This window comes from Erythrolamprus reginae, chromosome 6 (assembly GCF_031021105.1).
Source record: "Erythrolamprus reginae isolate rEryReg1 chromosome 6, rEryReg1.hap1, whole genome shotgun sequence".
NCBI lineage: Eukaryota > Metazoa > Chordata > Lepidosauria > Squamata > Dipsadidae > Erythrolamprus > Erythrolamprus reginae.
This window is the reverse complement of record NC_091955.1, coordinates 38,753,093-38,771,824: the sequence shown is the minus strand read 5'-3', so window position 1 is coordinate 38,771,824 and position 18,732 is coordinate 38,753,093. Positions and strand designations below refer to the sequence as shown.

The 18,732-nt window shown below is 39.8% G+C and overlaps 1 protein-coding gene across 6 annotated transcripts in view; it reads right to left on the bottom strand.

The window, feature by feature from the left end:
* ARID2 (AT-rich interaction domain 2) overlaps positions 1–18,732 on the bottom strand; it is a 453,518-nt gene that overhangs the window by 221,315 nt on the left and 213,471 nt on the right. For all 6 annotated transcript variants that reach the window (XM_070755580.1, XM_070755575.1, XM_070755576.1 and 3 more), the window contains 4 exons: positions 5,390–5,456; positions 5,059–5,309; positions 1,955–2,051; positions 1,428–1,637 (listed from right to left, as the gene is read on the bottom strand). In XM_070755580.1, the coding sequence (XP_070611681.1) occupies positions 1,428–1,637; positions 1,955–2,051; positions 5,059–5,309; positions 5,390–5,456 (625 nt within the window). The remainder of the gene's footprint in view (positions 1–1,427; positions 1,638–1,954; positions 2,052–5,058; positions 5,310–5,389; positions 5,457–18,732) is intronic.

Genomic DNA, 18,732 nt, shown 5'->3' with positions numbered 1-18,732 from the left:
CTTGGAAATGTAGAAGATTGATGAAAGTTAATAACAGCAAATGCTAAGTTCCTGAAAATTAATTGAGCTTGGAAATATTGAATGAAATTATAGAAAAGTATAATTTATGGAAATATATTAATTGATGCATTGGTGTTCAAATAGATTTTCATAGTATTACTAGATTACTATAATATTATGATAAATATTTAAGAAATGAAGATTTTAAAGCCTGGATTTATTAATAGTTGTGTTTTTGGTTTTGCTGGTTGTTTTAGTTTTAATAGTAATAGATTTTGGTTTTGTTTTATTATTAATTTCTTTTAATAAAAAAGAAGGAATTTTCCCCCATATTTATTTATTTATTTATTTATCTATTTATACATACATACATACATACATACATACATACATACATACATACATACTTCTTTGCTGCTCAGTCCCAAAGGGACTGCCGCTCAGACACTATACTTTTCCGGCTATACCGAAAAAAAATTAGAGGGAACATTGGCCCCGAGTCACCTTTGGGTGAGTGGTGAGCCCTCACCACATCACCAGAGTGTAAGGTTCAGGCAACTAATGGGTGCAGTGTTATCACTTGTTCTGCGCGCTGTCCCAACAATCCAAATTTATTAATTGGATTTGAATTGAAATCTTGAATATTTAAGGGAGATGGTTGCTGCCGCAATGTAAGCTGAGCCAGAGCCCCTTTTTTGACATGGGCAGAAGATGACAAAAAACAAACAAACCAGTGTGTGAAACTCCCATGACAGACTGGGCCAAAGCCCCTCCATAGTCAATGCCACAGTGCACGACCCGACAATTGCCAAATCTTTGGGCTCTCTGGATGATGTTGAGAGGCCCTTAAGTCACTATATGAAGTCTTTGAACTTTCAATTGAGAAGACCAGCATTCAGGATGGGACCAATGCTTTGCTGTATCCATCTAGCTAAGGACTGAGTTGAAGCTGGGGGTTAACAGGGCATATCCTGGTAAAAAAAGACAGATTCAGTCCTCATTCTAAGTGGACAAGGACAACCGATTCTAAATGATGGCTCCACCTATGGTGGAGAATTTTATAAGCAAAAATTATTAGTTGTGTTAGTCTATTATTTACCTATGACACATCTATTGGTTTTATGTTATCCTTTGCACCTCATAATACTTTAAGTTTGCCATGGTAAGAGCTATGCAAATTAAATAAATATAGTATTTATATAATTTGATTGGGACAAATAACGTAAGGCTTCTTTTGCAAGACATTTATGTAGCACTTTCAGTTTGCTAACTGCTTTCTGGTCCTTACCATGATTACCCATAGCAGAGAAAAGAGGAATGAAGACAAGGACAAACCATGTATCACTTTACAGAAAAAGCATTTAACAAAGTATTACTGAGAGCCCTAGTAATAAAGTGTTTTGTTAAAAACAAATCTGATAGCTCACCTATACTTTTATCAACTTTAGCTATTTTGCTACAGGCCACTTCACCCATTTCAGTGAGCATATAGAGCACTTCCAGAGCAGATATAACAAGTAAAACATCAGGTAATGTGAGATGACAGATGATTTCTTTGTAAGATTCTTGATCTACATATTCACAAATTAAGACACCATTGTCTTCAGCTTTACAAAGATTACCCAAGATTTCCATGCCTGAAATAAACAAACAAAAAATAGTGTCGTATGGATGTCACAAAAGAGCAAAATTTGTTCTCTGTTCCCAGAATACAGAATGCATAATAATAGTTACAAGAACACAGATGTCAGTTGAGTATTAGAAGAAAAAAGAAGTGTGACAGTGGAACCAGTTATTTATTAAGGTGGTAAGATACTTCACAATTATTATCCACAAAGAATAGTTTATATTTCTGTACTGAGAAGGTTAGGCTCAGTCTAAAGCGATGGTTATTCCTTTGATTTTTATAAAAATGATATTTTACACAAGATACTGTAATCACATAAATTCTTACCCCGCATTTTTAAGAATCTATCTCTTGACATTAAGCATTTAGTAACAGTATGAAACATTAGATGAGTTGTTTTAAAATCAACAGGGTCCAAAAGAAGCTGAAAAAGCAGAAAGCAAATATTAATGATTGAATGATTCATTTTATACAATTAAAACTACAGAAATCTTCCAAATCATACTAATACTTAAAACACATTGAAAATGTTATATACTATCTGTGACTTCATTAACTATTTCAGTACATTGCTACATTTCTATGCATTTTGCACTTAAGTAGCTAGTTAACATTAAAATGAAAATTAAGATTAACAAAATATGAAATTAGTATCAGCAGTAGCATCCTAATTTCAAAGTTCCAACTTCTATTCAATAACAAATCCAATATCTTAATTTAATTTTCACTTTTCCCATTGTTACCTGCAGCCCATTATTAGCTACAACTATGGTAATAAAATATTTTCCAGAGTGAGACAGCAATCTGTTTTGAATGTATCTTAAAGGACAATGTAGTGGGTCTCTACAGGGCAATGTTAAAATATCAAACGCCTATCATCTGAATATAGCATGGCATGAAGGACTAAAACCACTATAAAACAGTGTCTCCAACACCTAACAAAACCAGTACTTCAGAATAGTACTGTGGGGTTTCAAAACCCACCATCCAAAGCAACTACTAAAGCCATACCTTTCTCAGTCAATTTCCACATTTTAACTCCAAATATTTCACAATATTTAATTAATGTAATTTAATTTAATTTAATTTAATTTAATTTAATTAATTTGACTTCTAAGCCACCGAATCCTAATGGAACTTGGGACGGCTTACAACAGTAAATAATACATACAATATAACAAAAGTTTATGATATTGGATATCATCATTCTGAAAATTACTTAATTTGCATTACAGATAGTCCTTGGTTTATAAAGGCAATTGGGACCAGAATTGCCATTGCTAAAGGCTATGGTTATAAAACACAATGACATGTGAATGCGCCACTTAGTGATGACAGTTCTGTCAGTGCCGTTTGCTATCAATAAGTGAGAAGCATTCAGATTATTAATCAAGGATGTCCTGTGACAACTATTTATGATTTCTTGCCAGATTCTTTCTCCACTGGTAGAACATTGCAAATTGCTATCATGTGATCATGGGGGAAACTGTGATGGTCAGAACTCAAGGGACTGGTTGCAATAACCATCTTTTCAGTGCCATCATACCTTTGAACAATCACAGAAAGATAGCTGCAATCCAAGGAATATCTGTATTTTTATTATCTATTAATTCAGTTTTATCAAAGAAAAGTGAACATTTTATCTTTTTTCATCTGAATACAACTTAATTCTTTGTACATGGGAATAAATACTGCTGAATATCAGGGGAATGTTTTTAACACATATATTTGCCATGTATTTTTCTATAATTACAAAAATAATATATTTTCTGGTTATAGTTATCTAGATATTTTATGAATAGATTAATCTTAATTTTTAATTAAAATACATTTTAATACTTTAAAAATAGTATTTATTGGTGTATGATTGCTAAAATGTAAGCCTTGCTGAATTCACCATAAGAACAGTTTAGAATTTGAAGTAATTAATCTCATTCGTTTGAATGATAATTAACAAACAATACTTCTTTTTAAGAAACACGGGATAAACACAATATTTAATTACATTACATGCATATTAAGAATGAGGACAAGAGTAGCAAAACATAAGCTCTTATATATTTCTATTACAATTAATTTATAACTCTATATTAATTGTTGTGGTTAGTTCTGACCCAGCTCCTGTCCCAAGGAATGTGGAGGTGGATGTGGGGGAAACATCCATATGCCTCAGGCCTGTTTTGCTCCAGATAGAATCTGCCGATGAAGTCTCCTCTGACCAAGGCAGCGTGAGTGACAGGGAAGAGAGGAGTTTGGCAGACAGCCCAGGAGGAGATCAATCATCCTTATCATCCCTGGATTCTGAACAAGAACTTAAGACAGACCCACGCATGCGTAGAGTGATGCATAGGAGAGAACAACTGAAGGATTATTACAGGAGATAAGTGAGGCCACCTTGGTTGGGTGGGGCTGCTGTAATTAGTGCTACAGATAAAAAGAGCAGTGTGCTGGTTTAGCCTTGTGGAAGTTTATCTGATTCATAGTTTCGTCAAGATTGTGGTTTGCTGTTTCCCTGGTCAAGTCTGTGTGGAATTTCTGGACTTTGGAATTGGACTCAATTTCCCAGTTACTGGGTGAGAAATTTGATAGCATTTAACCTGTGCCTTGTGTGTACCAGAAAATCCCTTTGACATTTAAAAAGGGAGTTGTTTCTGTTTTTCTGTTGATAAAGACCTATTGATTTCCTTCTATCATCTGGTGTGTCTGTTTGGGACTAATTACCCTGTAATTACAGCCGGTTGGGACACGCCGGCAGAACATTAATAATCAATATTCTGCTTTTAAAAAATAGTATCAAATAGGAGTGTTTTTACATTTTATATACAAGACAGGAATGTTCATTTCAGTAAAATATTTTTGAACTGTTATGTTCTGGATGTGTTAGAAGAAATCTCATTCTCTTAATTCTTCTCAGGGAAACAAAAATAATACTGCTTTTTAAAAAGCTTCTAGGCCAATGATGGCGAACCTATGGAATGCATGCATCAGGTGGCACACAGAGCCATATCTACCAGCACGTGAGAGGTTACCCTAACTCAGCTCCAAAGCTTATGTGTGCACCGGCCAGCACTCGCACATGCACGATAGCGCACACACACATGCTTTAGGCACCTGAGGAAAAAAAGGTTTGCCATCACTGTTCTAGGCCATCTGACATTTAAGAGGTGTGCTATAAAATCCAACTGCACTTATATGTAAGAAAAAATGCAAAGCTTCATAAGAAAAAAATAGGATGCAGATTTAAGCTATTAGTATTCTGTTACTTCAGGTTAGGTTTGGATCTAAACAACTTTATTTAATGATCTGAGAAATCACCAATACCAATGTATTTCCTTTTAAATAACATTCCATAAGGTAAGATAGCGTTTCACTCCTACTTTATTCTTGAAGCTATTTAAATTATAGGTATCATTTTTTAAAAAAATTCTTACCTCAGCAGCAATATTTCCTAAAGTGTCAAGCCCCAATTGTCTTAAAGAAATAAAATGACTATGAGAAGAGAGCAACAAAAAACGAAGACAAGTACGATTAGCTGCCAATAATTTTACATTTCCCTCCTCAAAGGAGAGATTTCTTAAAATCACTGCAATCTGGAGAACTCGCTGTCCTTCAATATCATTAATGCCCAACTTGCGTGGTGGATGAAATAAAGACACCCATATCCAGTCTTCTGATACAGTATCTATGAAAATAAGATAATTATTTTAATTGTTCAGTTCAAGATATGCCAAAATATTCTATTATTTATTTACTGCAACTCACCTTGAGATTTGTTTCTGTCAGAAATAAGGTCACGTACTTCATTATCGTCAACAATATCCTTCCAAAACTAAGGCAAAAAAAATAATTATTATATATATATATATATATATATATATATTAGTGTGAAACTTAAAAGGGAATTTATTCCTAAAACGGTGTGTAATAATGGAGGAAAATCATGTATTCCACATAGTATTTATTTACTAGGAAGCTTTCTAGGAGATAAGAAATAATAGGATTGTATAGTAGAAGACCTCAATTAATGATGATCCTTTGCTAAGTAACAAAGTCATAAAATGCGGTGTTAAATGACCAGAACAACTTACAAAGGCAGATCCAATTGCGGTCATTAGGTGAATTCTATATGATTATTAGGCAAAATTTAACATGACCTCCAGCTAATTCTTATTGTTTTTGGGAAGCTCATCATGAAACGGCAATCATGGGAACCCAGCATGCTGAAATCATTGTCACTGTGTACTAGTTGTTAGTACTATGTACATAACAGTTTGGGTTTGGCAATATAAAAACAAACTAATAATGAATGCTTTTATGTATTGAAGCACTACAGCTTTAAAAGATAATGTTGGAGATTGCCATAAGAGGGAGCCAGAAGCATAATTCTCTGTCTCTGTTATTTCTCTGTTTGGTATTGCTGATTCATTGTGACTGTTGTAGCAAGAACTATGTGTTTGATGGTAGTTTATTTGTAAACTGTACAAGCAAGGCTTGTAGTATTGTTAATGAGAGAGTTATTGACTGATTTGACTGTGTATGACTGTACTGTTTAACTTAACTACGATATTTGCTAAACTAAACACATTTTTTTGTTTCCGGCCGATACTGTGTGCGATTGAATTGGATGAATGCATATGACTATATATGGGGTTTTAAATACTTTTTAGTAATTTGTATAATTCTTTTTATAGTAATTTAGATTTCTTTACATATTGTTGCATTTATAATGTTGTACGCCACCCTGAGTCACTTTGAGAAGGGTGGCATAGAAATCTAATAAACAAACAAACAAATTTTATATGCTTTAATATATCTGGTTTGTATAACTGCACAATTACTAATATCTCCTGACTACCTGCTGGATATCTTCTGGAATTCCATATTTCCTTTGTGCATGTGCATTCTTGATAACTGAGAGATCACTCTGCATACTTCTTAACACTAGTTGCCAAATGGCTGAATTGTGTTTATATGACTTAGCAACAACACAGTGACCAATGTAACTTTGAGGACAGGGATTTGTGTCCTTATTAAGTGTCATCATAACTTCAAATGATCTCTGAATAAATGGTTATTAACTGAGGACTACCTGTATTTCCACAACTTTCTAATGAATCTTTAATATATAAAACTTTTCACTAGTAGAGTTTGACTCCCTATATGCATATTTACATATACACATTTATTTATTTATTTATTGGATTTGTATGCCGCCCCTCTTCGTGGACATATATAAGATTACAATGGTAAAGTACAATTATAGTCTGATTTACATCCTTTAACTCAAAATTTAAATAAGATTAGTTCAATAGATATGAATTATAACATCTCCATATTTAACTTATCCGTCTTCTTGAAATTTTAAATAAGTATTTATCATCAGTGTTAGCGTATGCACATGCTTGCGAACAAGAAAATTATTATTATTCTCCCAGGAGTTGAATAAATAAAAAAGCATAAAAACAAATTTAAATACTTCATTGAACCATCAATTACAATTAGTCATATGATAACACAATCTTATTAATTATCATAAATGTAATTGTAGAAATAAAGTGACACATTCCTTAATCATAAACCTGATTAACTTTGGAAGATGCATTATATATGCAACATTTTAAAAAATAATAAAACTTTAAAAAGGAAATTATAATTTTCAGCATTTAAGTATTTTTTGAAATAATGTTAATAAATGGGATTTTAAAGTAACAATGTTTCAACTGCTTTATATAAAACAGCTATAGGGTTTAGAAATCATCCAAAACCTTAAAAATCCAAGCATACTGAAACTATAGTGCAACATTATTGGAACTAATGGTACAATTACCATATTTTTTGGAGTATAAGATGCTCCGAAGTACAGTGGTACCCCTACCTAACAACTTTTCTAGATAAGAAACAGATGTTCAATTTTTCTTGCCTCTTCTTAAGAACCATTTTCTATTTAAGAACCCAAGCCCGGGAAATTTGAGAGCAGGACGAAAGTTCGGCCAGTTTCCTGCCATTCTCCCTTTAATCACAGCCATCTTGGGCTTTTCTGGGCTGCCAGAGGAGCCTTTCAGTGTGTTTAAGGAGGCTTTGGCAGTCCAGAGCGAACGAAGCATTTTCTTTCTCTGGGCGCCTGCAGAGGGAATAAACCTCTGTCAGCACCCAGAGAAAAGAAATGCTCCATTCATTCTGGGCACCCTGGAGTGAACGGAGTGTTTTTCTTTCTCTGGACATTTGGAGAGGAAATAAACTGCTGTGGTGACTCCCTCACGCTGCCTCCCATAAAGCTGGTGTGAAGTTGCCTCCTGGAGTGTCTGGGTGTGGAAAGGCAAAAGGGAACGCTTCACCCCGGCCAGATAAACTCGGCTTTAGCCAAACCAAGGAGTCACTACAGTAAAGGAAAGGCGCCAGCTACAAAGTGAGCGAGCGAGAGGAGAGCCCTTCAGCTTGGGAAGGAAAAGGAAGCAGGTAGCAGCAGCAGTTGCATTTCGGTCAAAGGAGAGGGAGGTTCTCCCCTCTTTCCTGCTTGGGTTTCTCTCCCTGGCGCAGTGTATGGGAGCCAGTCTCGCGCCGGGTGTATGGGAGGCGCATGCTCCTCCTTGCCACCTCAGCGTCCCTCTTCTTTTTTTTAAGCCTTAAAGTTTTGGATTTTTTTGATTCCCCTCACCTGACCTTCTTCCTTCGGCAGCGACTGTTCTTCTCCTCTTCTTCTTCCTCCTCCTCCCACCCAAATTCCGAGCTTTTATTTCTTTCCTAATGAGTTTGCATGCATTATTTGCTTTTATATTGATTCCTATGGGGAAAATTACTTCTACTTACAAACTTTTCTACTTAAGAACCTGGCCACGGAATGAATTAAGTTCTTAAGTAGAGGTACCACTGTATAAGGTGCACTTGTCAGGCCGAAGCCATTGTTTTGAGTTAGAGACTTTGGTCTGACAAAGTAGAATACTACTGTAGGATTTGGAGAGGGGGTAGTTGCATGAGAGGGAAAAATACTAGCCACAACAAATTCTTTCCAATAATTCAAGGTCATCCTTTGTTCAGCACTAGCCATCAGTACAGGGGAGGATCGTGGATGGTGAGAGAACTGGAATATAAGAAAAACCTGGGGCCTATAATATAATTAGTAAAGCCCTTTAGCCAAATTGGCATCAGAAAACTCTGTTTTTGCCAAAACAAGCCTGTCTCTGCAAATTCCTGGAAAAGGGGAGGATGCACATCCAGCAAATATTTTAGACAAATATGATTATCGAATACCAAGAATTGGGGCAAAGTTATCTTTAGGAAGGATAAGCAAGATGTGGAAATCATGAAACAATTAAGGAGGAATTGTCAATGAATGATGAAGTGGGAAAGGCCCTAAAGGAAACAAGGGACACAACAGAAAAAATGCAGTAAAGGTCTTGTGAAAACATTCCTAATATGAAAATGAGGAAGTAGTAATTAGGGGCATGAAAAAGAAATTAAGAAGTCTATAAATGATGTGCTCTGTATTAAGCAAAGCACCCCGGAAAATAACTGACTTCAGGGTCTCATTATGCACATAACCTGTCTATTTTTTAATTGACTTTATTTGACAATAAAGCTTTTTGCTTGCTTTTATTTTGCCTGCTCCTGGAGTTTTTCTTTCAATTTTGGTGAGCCAGAAGACAGGAAATTTTTTCCTGCAGGCAGGGGTGCTTTATTTTTAGGGTAAACCCAGCCAGTGCGCTGCTGAGGGGTTTCCCCCCCCCCCCCTCAGTGGATGGGTTTTCTCTCTTTCTTTCCCTTGTCTGGGAAACAGCTTCGTGAACCTTAGTAAAAAAACTTCCTGGGAAGGATTGCAGCTGCCAGCGAAAGCAAGTGTTCTTGGTGAGAAAATCAAGGGGTCTGGTTCCTTAAACGGGGGCGGTGATATATAGAAATATGAGTGGAAACATGTGGGCACAGTGAGAATGCGGGTAATGTCTCTATATTTGTGCTGAGCTCTTGTGCACAAGAGCTAAATAACATGTTGAGTGGCGATATTGTTAAGTGAAGGTGTCTGATAGGGAATCAGTTTAAATATGTGTGCAATAGGGTTGATATTCCTGGAGGCGTCTGTAATATAGCAAATGATTTAGCTTTACTAGATAAGTGGTCAAAGCAATGGAAACTGCAGTTTAATGTTTCCAAATGTAAAATAATGCATTTGAGGAAAAGGAATCCTCAATCTGAGTATTGTTTTGGCAGTTCTGTGTTAACAAAAACTTCAGAAGAGAAGGATTTAGGGGTAGTGATTTCTGACAGTCTCAAAATGGGTGAACAGTGCAGTCAGGCGGTAAGGAAAGTGATTAGAATGCTTGGCTGCATAACTAGAGGTGTAACAAGCAGTAAGAGGGAAATTGTGATCTCACTGTATAGAGCACTGGTGAGACCACATTTGGAATACTGTGTTCAGTTCTGGAGACCTACAAAAAGATATTGATAAAATTGAACGGGTCCAAAGACGGGCTACAAAAATGGTGAAAGGTCTTAAGCATAAAACTTATCAGGAAAGACTTAATGAAGTCAATCTGTATTGTCTGGAGGACAGAAAGGAAAGGGGGGATATGGTTGAAACATTTTAACATGTTAAGGGTTAAATAAGGTTCAGGAGGGAAGTGTTTTTAATAGGAAAGTGAACACAAGAACGAGGGGGCACAATCTGAGGTTAGTTGGGGGAAAGATCAGAAACAACATGAGAAAATATTATTTGACTGAAAGAGTAGTAGATGCTTGGAAAAACTTCCAGCAGACGTGGTTGGTAAATCCACAGTACAGTAACTGAATTTAAACATGCCTGGGATAAACATATATCCATCCTAAGATATAACACAGGAAATAGTATAAGCGCAGACTAGATGGACCATGAAGTCTTTTTTTGCCGTCAATCTTTTTTTATTTTTCTATATTGGGGCCCTGCTTGCTGGGAAATCTTATGTTTCACATCTGGGTGAACAATGAATACCTAAGGAAATGGGGGTTATTATGGAACACTTGAGCAAGATGTTGGTGTTGAAATGTAGAATTGGAACATGATCTGATTTTTATTGGGTTAAGTAAACTTAAAGCGATGGCAGGTGCTGTTAGATCAGGGGTCTCAAACTCAATTTACCCGGGGGCTGCTGGAGGTAGAGTCTGGGTGAGGTTGGGCCGTATCAGGTTTTCCACAAGAAAAGCTCTTACAAAAACATTCCAATGTTATCAAATGTCTTTATTTTTTCATCTTATTTTGTGTTAAAAAATAAAAAAAATTAACAAATTCATAAGAAAAAAATAAATCAGTAATAAATAAGTAAAATGAAAAAGATAACAATAATAATACAGCAGATATAGAAGACTGAAGAAACCACATATAGTTGCTGACTAGAGAAATGTAATTATTATTATTCAGATTCAAATGTCTGTATTAACAGTTCTTTAACATTTAACTTTCTGAACATTGTTAGTACATGGTACTCACCAGTATTTGGGGTTGCCATGTATGTAAACTACCAATTGTAGTTTGTACCCTTATAAATACAATATACCTTTAAGGACTTTGGCTGATTCCCCATAAGAGGGCGCCAGCACTCTCTCCCGATGATGTTGCTGGAGAGCTCATTCATTCTTTGCCTTTACCTTGTCGGAGAGTATATTCTGCTTCGTGCTGCTATGTGCGGTTTGTTGTTTATTTCTGCTTTGTGCTTGTAAATATGTATATATGTAAATAATACTTGTTTAGCATACTAAGTCTGTGTTGTAACTGGCTGTATCACACATCCACACTCTTACCTTAAACTCTGCGTATGTTGAAAGTCTTGCAGCCTAGTTGCACCGAGACATGCTAACAAACATGAATGGAACATTGAATGTAAACTGTTTTGAACATGGCTTCTTCTGCCTACTTCTTGTTGCTAGAGATCTGGCAGCGCTTACTCTCACATAGCCGAGCTACATTTGGCTTAAGGGAGGAAGTGGTTGAGACCCTCAATAGGGCTTGAAGATGCTCATCAGTAAGTCTGGACCTGTACTTGGACTTAATGAAGTTCAAGGTAGAAAAGAGCTTTTCGCATAAGTATGTGCTCCGCAAAAGACACATGATCCGCTTGAACATTCAGAAAAGCTCAGGGAAGCTGGGGGGCAATTCTCTCAAAAATTGCCTAAGCTTCTCTGCTTTTCCACTCACTTCCCTGAACTTGGCTTTGAGTTCAGAGTTGTATTGCAGGTCAATGAGCACCACTTAAAGCACAGGAGGGGCATCTTGCACATCAAAGGAGAAAGGGTCCGCAAAAATATGAAATGTGGCTCTGTGCATCTTGAAGTCTGCAAATCTGTGATCAATTTCCTCCTGTGGCTTCAAAATGACATCCATGTACTCCTCACCACTGAATGGTGTGCCTACATCCATGAGTGCCTTGCATGCTGGGAAATGGCAAAGGTTTGTCTGAGAAAGCTGGGCTTTCCATAACATAAGTTTTGTAGAGATTGCTCTCATGTTGTCATAGGCAGCACTGACAAATTGCCCCTGGCGTTATAACTTCTTGTTCAATACATTAAGCTCATGTATTGATATCAACAAAAAAGCTAAGTCCATAAGCCAGGTTTTCACTTCAGCTCAACTCAAAAAATCTGTTTCCCCTGCTGAGCCAATGTACCTCGGTGAAAGTAGAGCACATCTCCATATTCTGACTCCTTTGCTCTAAAAAAGCATGAAACCTTCTGTGCTTTAAGCCCCTGGATCTGATACTCCTCAGCATGTCTAGTTGTGTAACGATGTTTCAAATTGTGCCCCATAACTTTCTCTGTGCAAATAAGACATGTCGGGATGCCCCTGTGCTCAACAAAAAAATATTGCACTTCCCACTTTTCCTGAAATTGTCTGTGCTCATCACCAACCTTTCTCTTCACTGCAGGCTTTGAAAAAGACATGCTTAGTACTGTGTAATATATAATTCCACTTGGTGTCACTGTTTCAGTGTTTAGCGGCTAAACTTTAGCCGATGCGTCTTTTCCGCTTTTTTTTCTGTCTCGCTGAGTAGCAATTTCTGCGGCCGCCTCCGCTTCTGAGCCTGGGGTAATGGCGCAAGTTCGCAATAAGCCCAGGTGATGTCCCACCTCCGAGAGCAATATATCCCATTGTGATTGGTATGTTCATTAAGCTCCGCACAGAACACTGAAAAGTGCCATTCGTATCAAACTCGGGCCGTACTAATATTAAACTTTGATATTGAGGTTGGGACCGCAAACTATTGTCCCGAGGGCTGCAGTTGGCTCGCGGGCCGCGAGTTTGAGACCTCTGTGTTAGATGTTAGGTTTTTCTGTCCACCCCCTGTACTTTACAAGATAGGGGAAAGTTCCCCTGCTCCCTCTCCAAAGGCTTTTCTTACATGGAGTGATCCATGTGATGAACCTGTGGGTGTGGTGAATGTTCTGGTCTGTCTGGCTGCTCCAAGAATACTCTCTTTACAGGCTTGTATTTTCAAAATAACACTTCTTTATTTACTTTCTTCCACATTGGAATTCGTCAGTTTACATCTCCGGCATGCAAAATGCATTCCAAACTCACAGGCGAAACTACAAAGTCATAAGTTCTTTCAAAATGAGCAGGGTGTCAACTTCAAACATCTCCTTATCTCTGGGTCAGGTTCATGCTACTTTAAAAGTTTTAGCATGCAAAATAAAAACTCACTTCTCCGGAGCAATGGCAAAAGCATCCATCTTATCTTTTTCACTTTGCAGAAAAGCATCCATCATTTCCAGTCAATTCCAGATGTGAGGTAATTAATTAATTTACACACTTTGAATAGCATATTCAAAACCTCTTTCTGCCAAGTTCGTCTTTTCTTTTCTCTGACCTCCTAAATTTGGCACTTAACCAAGGACTATTCTTCACACCCCCATTATCTGAAGAAGTATTACTATCCATACTAACATCCGATGGATTCTCTATTAAGTTCTCATCACCACTATCCTCCTCCTCATCTTTTAAATCAGGGTAATTTATAGCTTTTACGTCTTCTTCCTCGTCTGAATCTGTCATTTCCAAAGATTGACAGGGAACACTCACAACAGTGATGAGGGATGAGCTTTAACCTGGGTGGAGAACTGTAGGAAAAGTTAGTATCGGGTTGACTACAGTTCATAACCCACATGGCTCTGTTAATAAATTGGAACTTGGAAGAAGGCCAAGGTTTGGATTTATTTCTTAGATGCTAGTTGGAATGCTAACACTAACCTGACACTCTTAACTTTCATCTCATCCAGCTATCCCAGTTGGGGTGCTGTTTGGGGTCCTGAGCCCCAACCACCATTCCCAATATTGGGTGGTGGAAAGACTCAGGTGTAATGTAGAAGAAAGAACAAAGCGAGAAACCAGCTGTGGGAGACGCTGGAATCCTTGATCCTCCTCCTCTGGAGGCAATGGCTGGTTTGGAGGCTATGGAGGGGGAGCGACTAGGGACTAGATGGAAACAACCGGCCCCTGAATCCCTTTCTAATGAGGAGCAGACCTTCTACAGTGCAGTGGGGGGACTGAGCCTGTCTTTGCACCAAGAGTGTGGAATCCAGATGAGGACTGCATGGGCATCTCACCCTTAGTGGAAGCCATCAAGAAGCATGGTTTCCATCTGATCTGAAGGTTAAAGTTCCCTGCTGATGTCTCTCAGCCAATCTGTCAGGCTCAAGCTGGTGTTGGAGCAGAGGCTTTGCCCTGCCACAGTTAGAGTAGTCTTGGGAGTTGGGGAAGGGTGATTGCATGAAAGGGGAAAGTTACTAGCCACAACGCATTCCTTACTTCAGATTGAAAGTCATCTTTTGTTCTGCACCAATGGGTAATACAAGGGTAGACCCTGGACACTGAAGGAACCGGAGTGATCAACGTGATCGACTTGTGGGTGTGGGGATATGAGATAAACCTTAACCTGGATGGAGAACTATTAACATGGCAATGTTAATAAATCAGAACTTGGAAGAATGCCAAGGTTTGGACTTTGATTTAGTTCTCGGATTGCTATTGGAACGCTGACATTAAACTAATACTTTCATCTCATCACCTAGGGATGCTGATTGCACTGTTCCCAGAATCAGACGATGGGAAGACTCAGGTGTAATGGAGAATAAGGGGTTAACTGAGAGGCCAGCCAAGGAGGGAGCTGGAATTTTACACCCCCCTTTTTTGGAGGCAAAGGCCACATTGGAAGTTGCGGAGGAGGAGATATTGGTAGCTAGACGAAAACGACCAGCCGTTGAATCTTTTCCCCAGGAGGAACAGACCTTCATCAGTGCTGCAGAGGTAACAAGCCTCTCTCAGTACCCAGAAAGTAGAGCCCAAATGGGGGCAGCCTTGGTAGCAGACTTGGAGTGGAGGTCCGTGGGAAAAGTAGTTGCCAGTCAATCCGAAGGAGGAGATTCTCTGCAGAAGTCTCGCAGTCAGTCACTGACAGATCTCCCTGATGTTCAAATGTCTAAGTGTGAGTGGCATCAAAGAAGGGGCCCTGAGCCTCCCAAGTGGCTTTTCCTTCTCTACTTTGGGCTGGGGACTGCAGGAAAGTGGGGATACTCCTTCATTTCACACTGCAGCAGTTGAAACCCCTAAGAGCCTCGCTTTTGGATTGAACACCACATGGGTGACCCTTCATGCTGAACCAAGAACAATGCCAAAACCTGATTTTGAGAGCCCCCAGCATGGAAGGTGAGAACCAGGGCCCATGCCAGACGTGATACCATGGGGGGTGGAGTATATCCCAGGAATGGGTGGGTGCAGTGCCAGTGGATGCCAAGCTTCCCTCCCAACCAGGAAACTATGCAGCCACTTTTCTCTACAGTGGGCCTAGGGCCCCAACCCCCCCTCTGCCATGCAGCTGCTCCAATACTATGAGAGGAATAAATGATATCAGTGTTGCCAGGTTGGCCACAGAGCACATGAATGCTTGGCTCCAGCACCCCTCTCTCTCCCAAGAGCTAAGCTATGCCCAGCCCCCAAGAGGAAGCCTCCAAAAGCCCCAGAGCCAGGATGCTGGGCTTTGCAAGTAGCAGAGATTTTTCCCCTGAAGCTGAAACCAAAAGCTCTCCGCCAGAAGAGTTCAGCCAAAGATGGGATGAGGGTGAAAGTAATGAAGATGACCCTATGGTGAGTGAAGATGTCCGCATGTTCCTCTTTAAGGCAAAAATTAAAGTGAGAGAGATGGGGGAAGAGGGGGACGTGGAAGCATTAATAGATATAAGTTGTTTCATTTTACATGTTCAGCTGTCTTTCTCTTTTTGTTAAACATTTTTCCCCACACACAGCTTATGGCATCAGCGGTTGTCGAACATTTGTTCTATCATTCAATTAATCGGTCTCTGCCTCCCTGCAACCTGAAACAGCTGATGATTGGGAGGCCGAGACAGATTTGCTTGTACTAATGAGGCTGTGCTAAAGCTGAAACTGGAACAGGCTGTTTGCTGCAAAGAGGTAAATTGCTGGAGGGCAGAGTCCAAATGGTGGGGGCAGGTAGGTGAGGCTACATTCGGTGTATAAGACGCACCCAATTTTCACCCTCTTTTAGGGAGGAAAAAGTACATCTTATACTCCAAAAAATACAACAGTTTCCTAAAACATATTTAGTTCCACTGATGTAAGCTAAACATGTTATAATCTGGTTTATTTCCATATGGCTAATCAAATATAAAACATTTTAACATTCCTGATATAATTATCAGCAAGTTCTATCTTGTTACATGCTGAAATGCATAGAAGATTCAATATACCAAATCTTTTGAGGGTATGAAACTTTTGCTATCCACTGATAGAGCGTGTCACATTTTTCAACTGTCAATTTCCAAAGATTAGGGGTGCTCAAAAGTTATGATATGCTCTGGGTATTGCAAAGATATTTTGGTTACTTTAATATAATTTAGATGTAACTACATACATTTCAACATTTTCTTTGTTTCATTTTACATGTTCAGCTGTCTTTCTCTTTTTGCTAAACATTTTTTCCACACACAGTTCTTTATATATATATATATACAAATGTTCGACAACCGCTGATGCCATAAGCTGTGCATTGATAGATATATATATATCCCTTAATTTTCAAATTCAGCTTAAACATGTGACATATATATATATATATATATATATATATATATATATGTGTGTGTTTTCGTAAATTTTCACGGGTATATGTATGTAGATTGTTCTGAGTTCGGGTTTTGCCCTGTGTAATATTTTGCATGTTTATGCGACGTTTCGGCGAAATCACATTCACCATCATCAGGCTAAAGTTCCTATATATATAGTGATCCCCCGATCATTGCGAGGGTTCCGTTCCAGGACCCCTAGCAATGATCGGGTTTTAGCGAAGTAGTGCTGCGGAAGTAAAAACACCATCTGTGCATGCGCAGATGGTGTTTTTACTTCCGCAGCGCTAGCGAGGAGCCGAAGATTGGGGGCTGCGCGGCTGTTTTAAAACGTTGCCGCCGGCATGGGGGGCTTGCCAGCACCCCCCGGTCCCCCAACCCGGGTTTGGGGGGCTGCTAGGAAGCCCCCCATGCCGGCGGTGACGTTTTAAACAGCCGCGCGGCTTGCCAACTGAGTCCCGAAGACAAACGTCAAAGGCGAACTTCCGCGTTTGTCTTCGGGACGCATTGGGAAGCCACGCGGCTGTTTTAAAACGTCGCCGCCGGCATGGGGGAGCTTGCCAGCACCCCCCCGGACCCCCAACCCGGCGAACGAATGGCGGGTGGCCGGGCGAAGGGCGTGCTCGCTGCTCGCCCGGCCATCCGGGTTCGTTTGGCTTCGGGACATGCCGGCGCCGACATTTTAAAACAGCCGCGCGGTTTACCAACTGAGTCCCGAAGTCAAAGGCGAACTTTGGGACTCAGTTGGTAAACCGCGCGGCTGTTTTAAAACGTCGTCGCCGGCATGTCCCGAAGCCAAACGAACCCGGGTGGCCGGGCGAGCAGCGAGCGAACAGCGGGTGGCCGGGCGAAGGGCGGGCGAGCGGCAAACGGCGGGCGAGCCGGGTGAACGGCGGGCGAATGGCGGGTGGCCGGGCAAACGGCGGGCGAGCCGGGCAAACGGCGGGCGAACGGCGGGTGGCCGGGCGAACGCCGGGCGAGCCGGGCGAACGGCGGGCGAACGGCGGGTGGCCGGGAGAAGGGCGGGCGAGCGGCGAACGGCGGGTGGCCGGGCGAACGGCGGGCGAGCGGGTGCTGGGGGGGGCTTCGCCCTCCCGCCAGCAACAGGGGGAAGACCCAGGGAAGCCGCCCAGCAGCTGATCTGCCCGGCGCCATCTACGCATGCGTGCCCATAGAAAAAAGGGCGCGCATGCGCAGATGGTGTTTTTACTTCCGGGTTCCAAAATCGCCATACAGTAGTCCCTCACCTATCGCTGGTGTTACGTTCCAGACCTGGCCGCGATAGGTGAAATCCGCGATGGGGAATTTATCGACTGATAGTACTTATTTAAGTATTTATATTGTAATTGTTTGGTAAGTTTTCATTGTTTTAAGTGTTTATAAACCCTTCCCACACAGTATTTATTTTTGATATAATATTTAAATACAGTATTTACAATTTTAGATATTTTTTTTTAAAAAAAAAACCCTGCCGATCGAGTTCGGCGGGCTGTTTAAATCTGCCGATCAACTTCCTCAGAAACCCGCGATGAAGTGAAGCCGCAGTAGGTGAAGCGCGGTATAGCGAGGGACTACTGTATAGCCGTTTCGCAATGATCGGGAGCGCAATACCCGGGGGATCACTGTATATATATATGTCACATGTTTAAGCTGAATTTGAAAATTAAGGGAGATATATATATATATATATTTGTTTTCGTAAATTTTCACGGGTATATGTATGTAGATTGTTCTGAGTTCGGGTTTTGCCCTGTGTAATATTTTGCATGTCTATGCGACGTTTCAGTGAAATCACATTCACCATCATCAGGCTGAAGTTTTAAGCTTCGTGTTGCTGTAAATATGGAATGTTTGTAACTGCCATTTCTTCCTTATATATAGTGTTGGGGGTGGAGATTTGGTTTGAATGTAGCAAATAGATTGGGTGACTATGTTTTAGTGATTTGATTGGTTGGTGGAATCACACTTACTTGAAAGATTGATATGGTGATTATTCTGATATGTTTTTT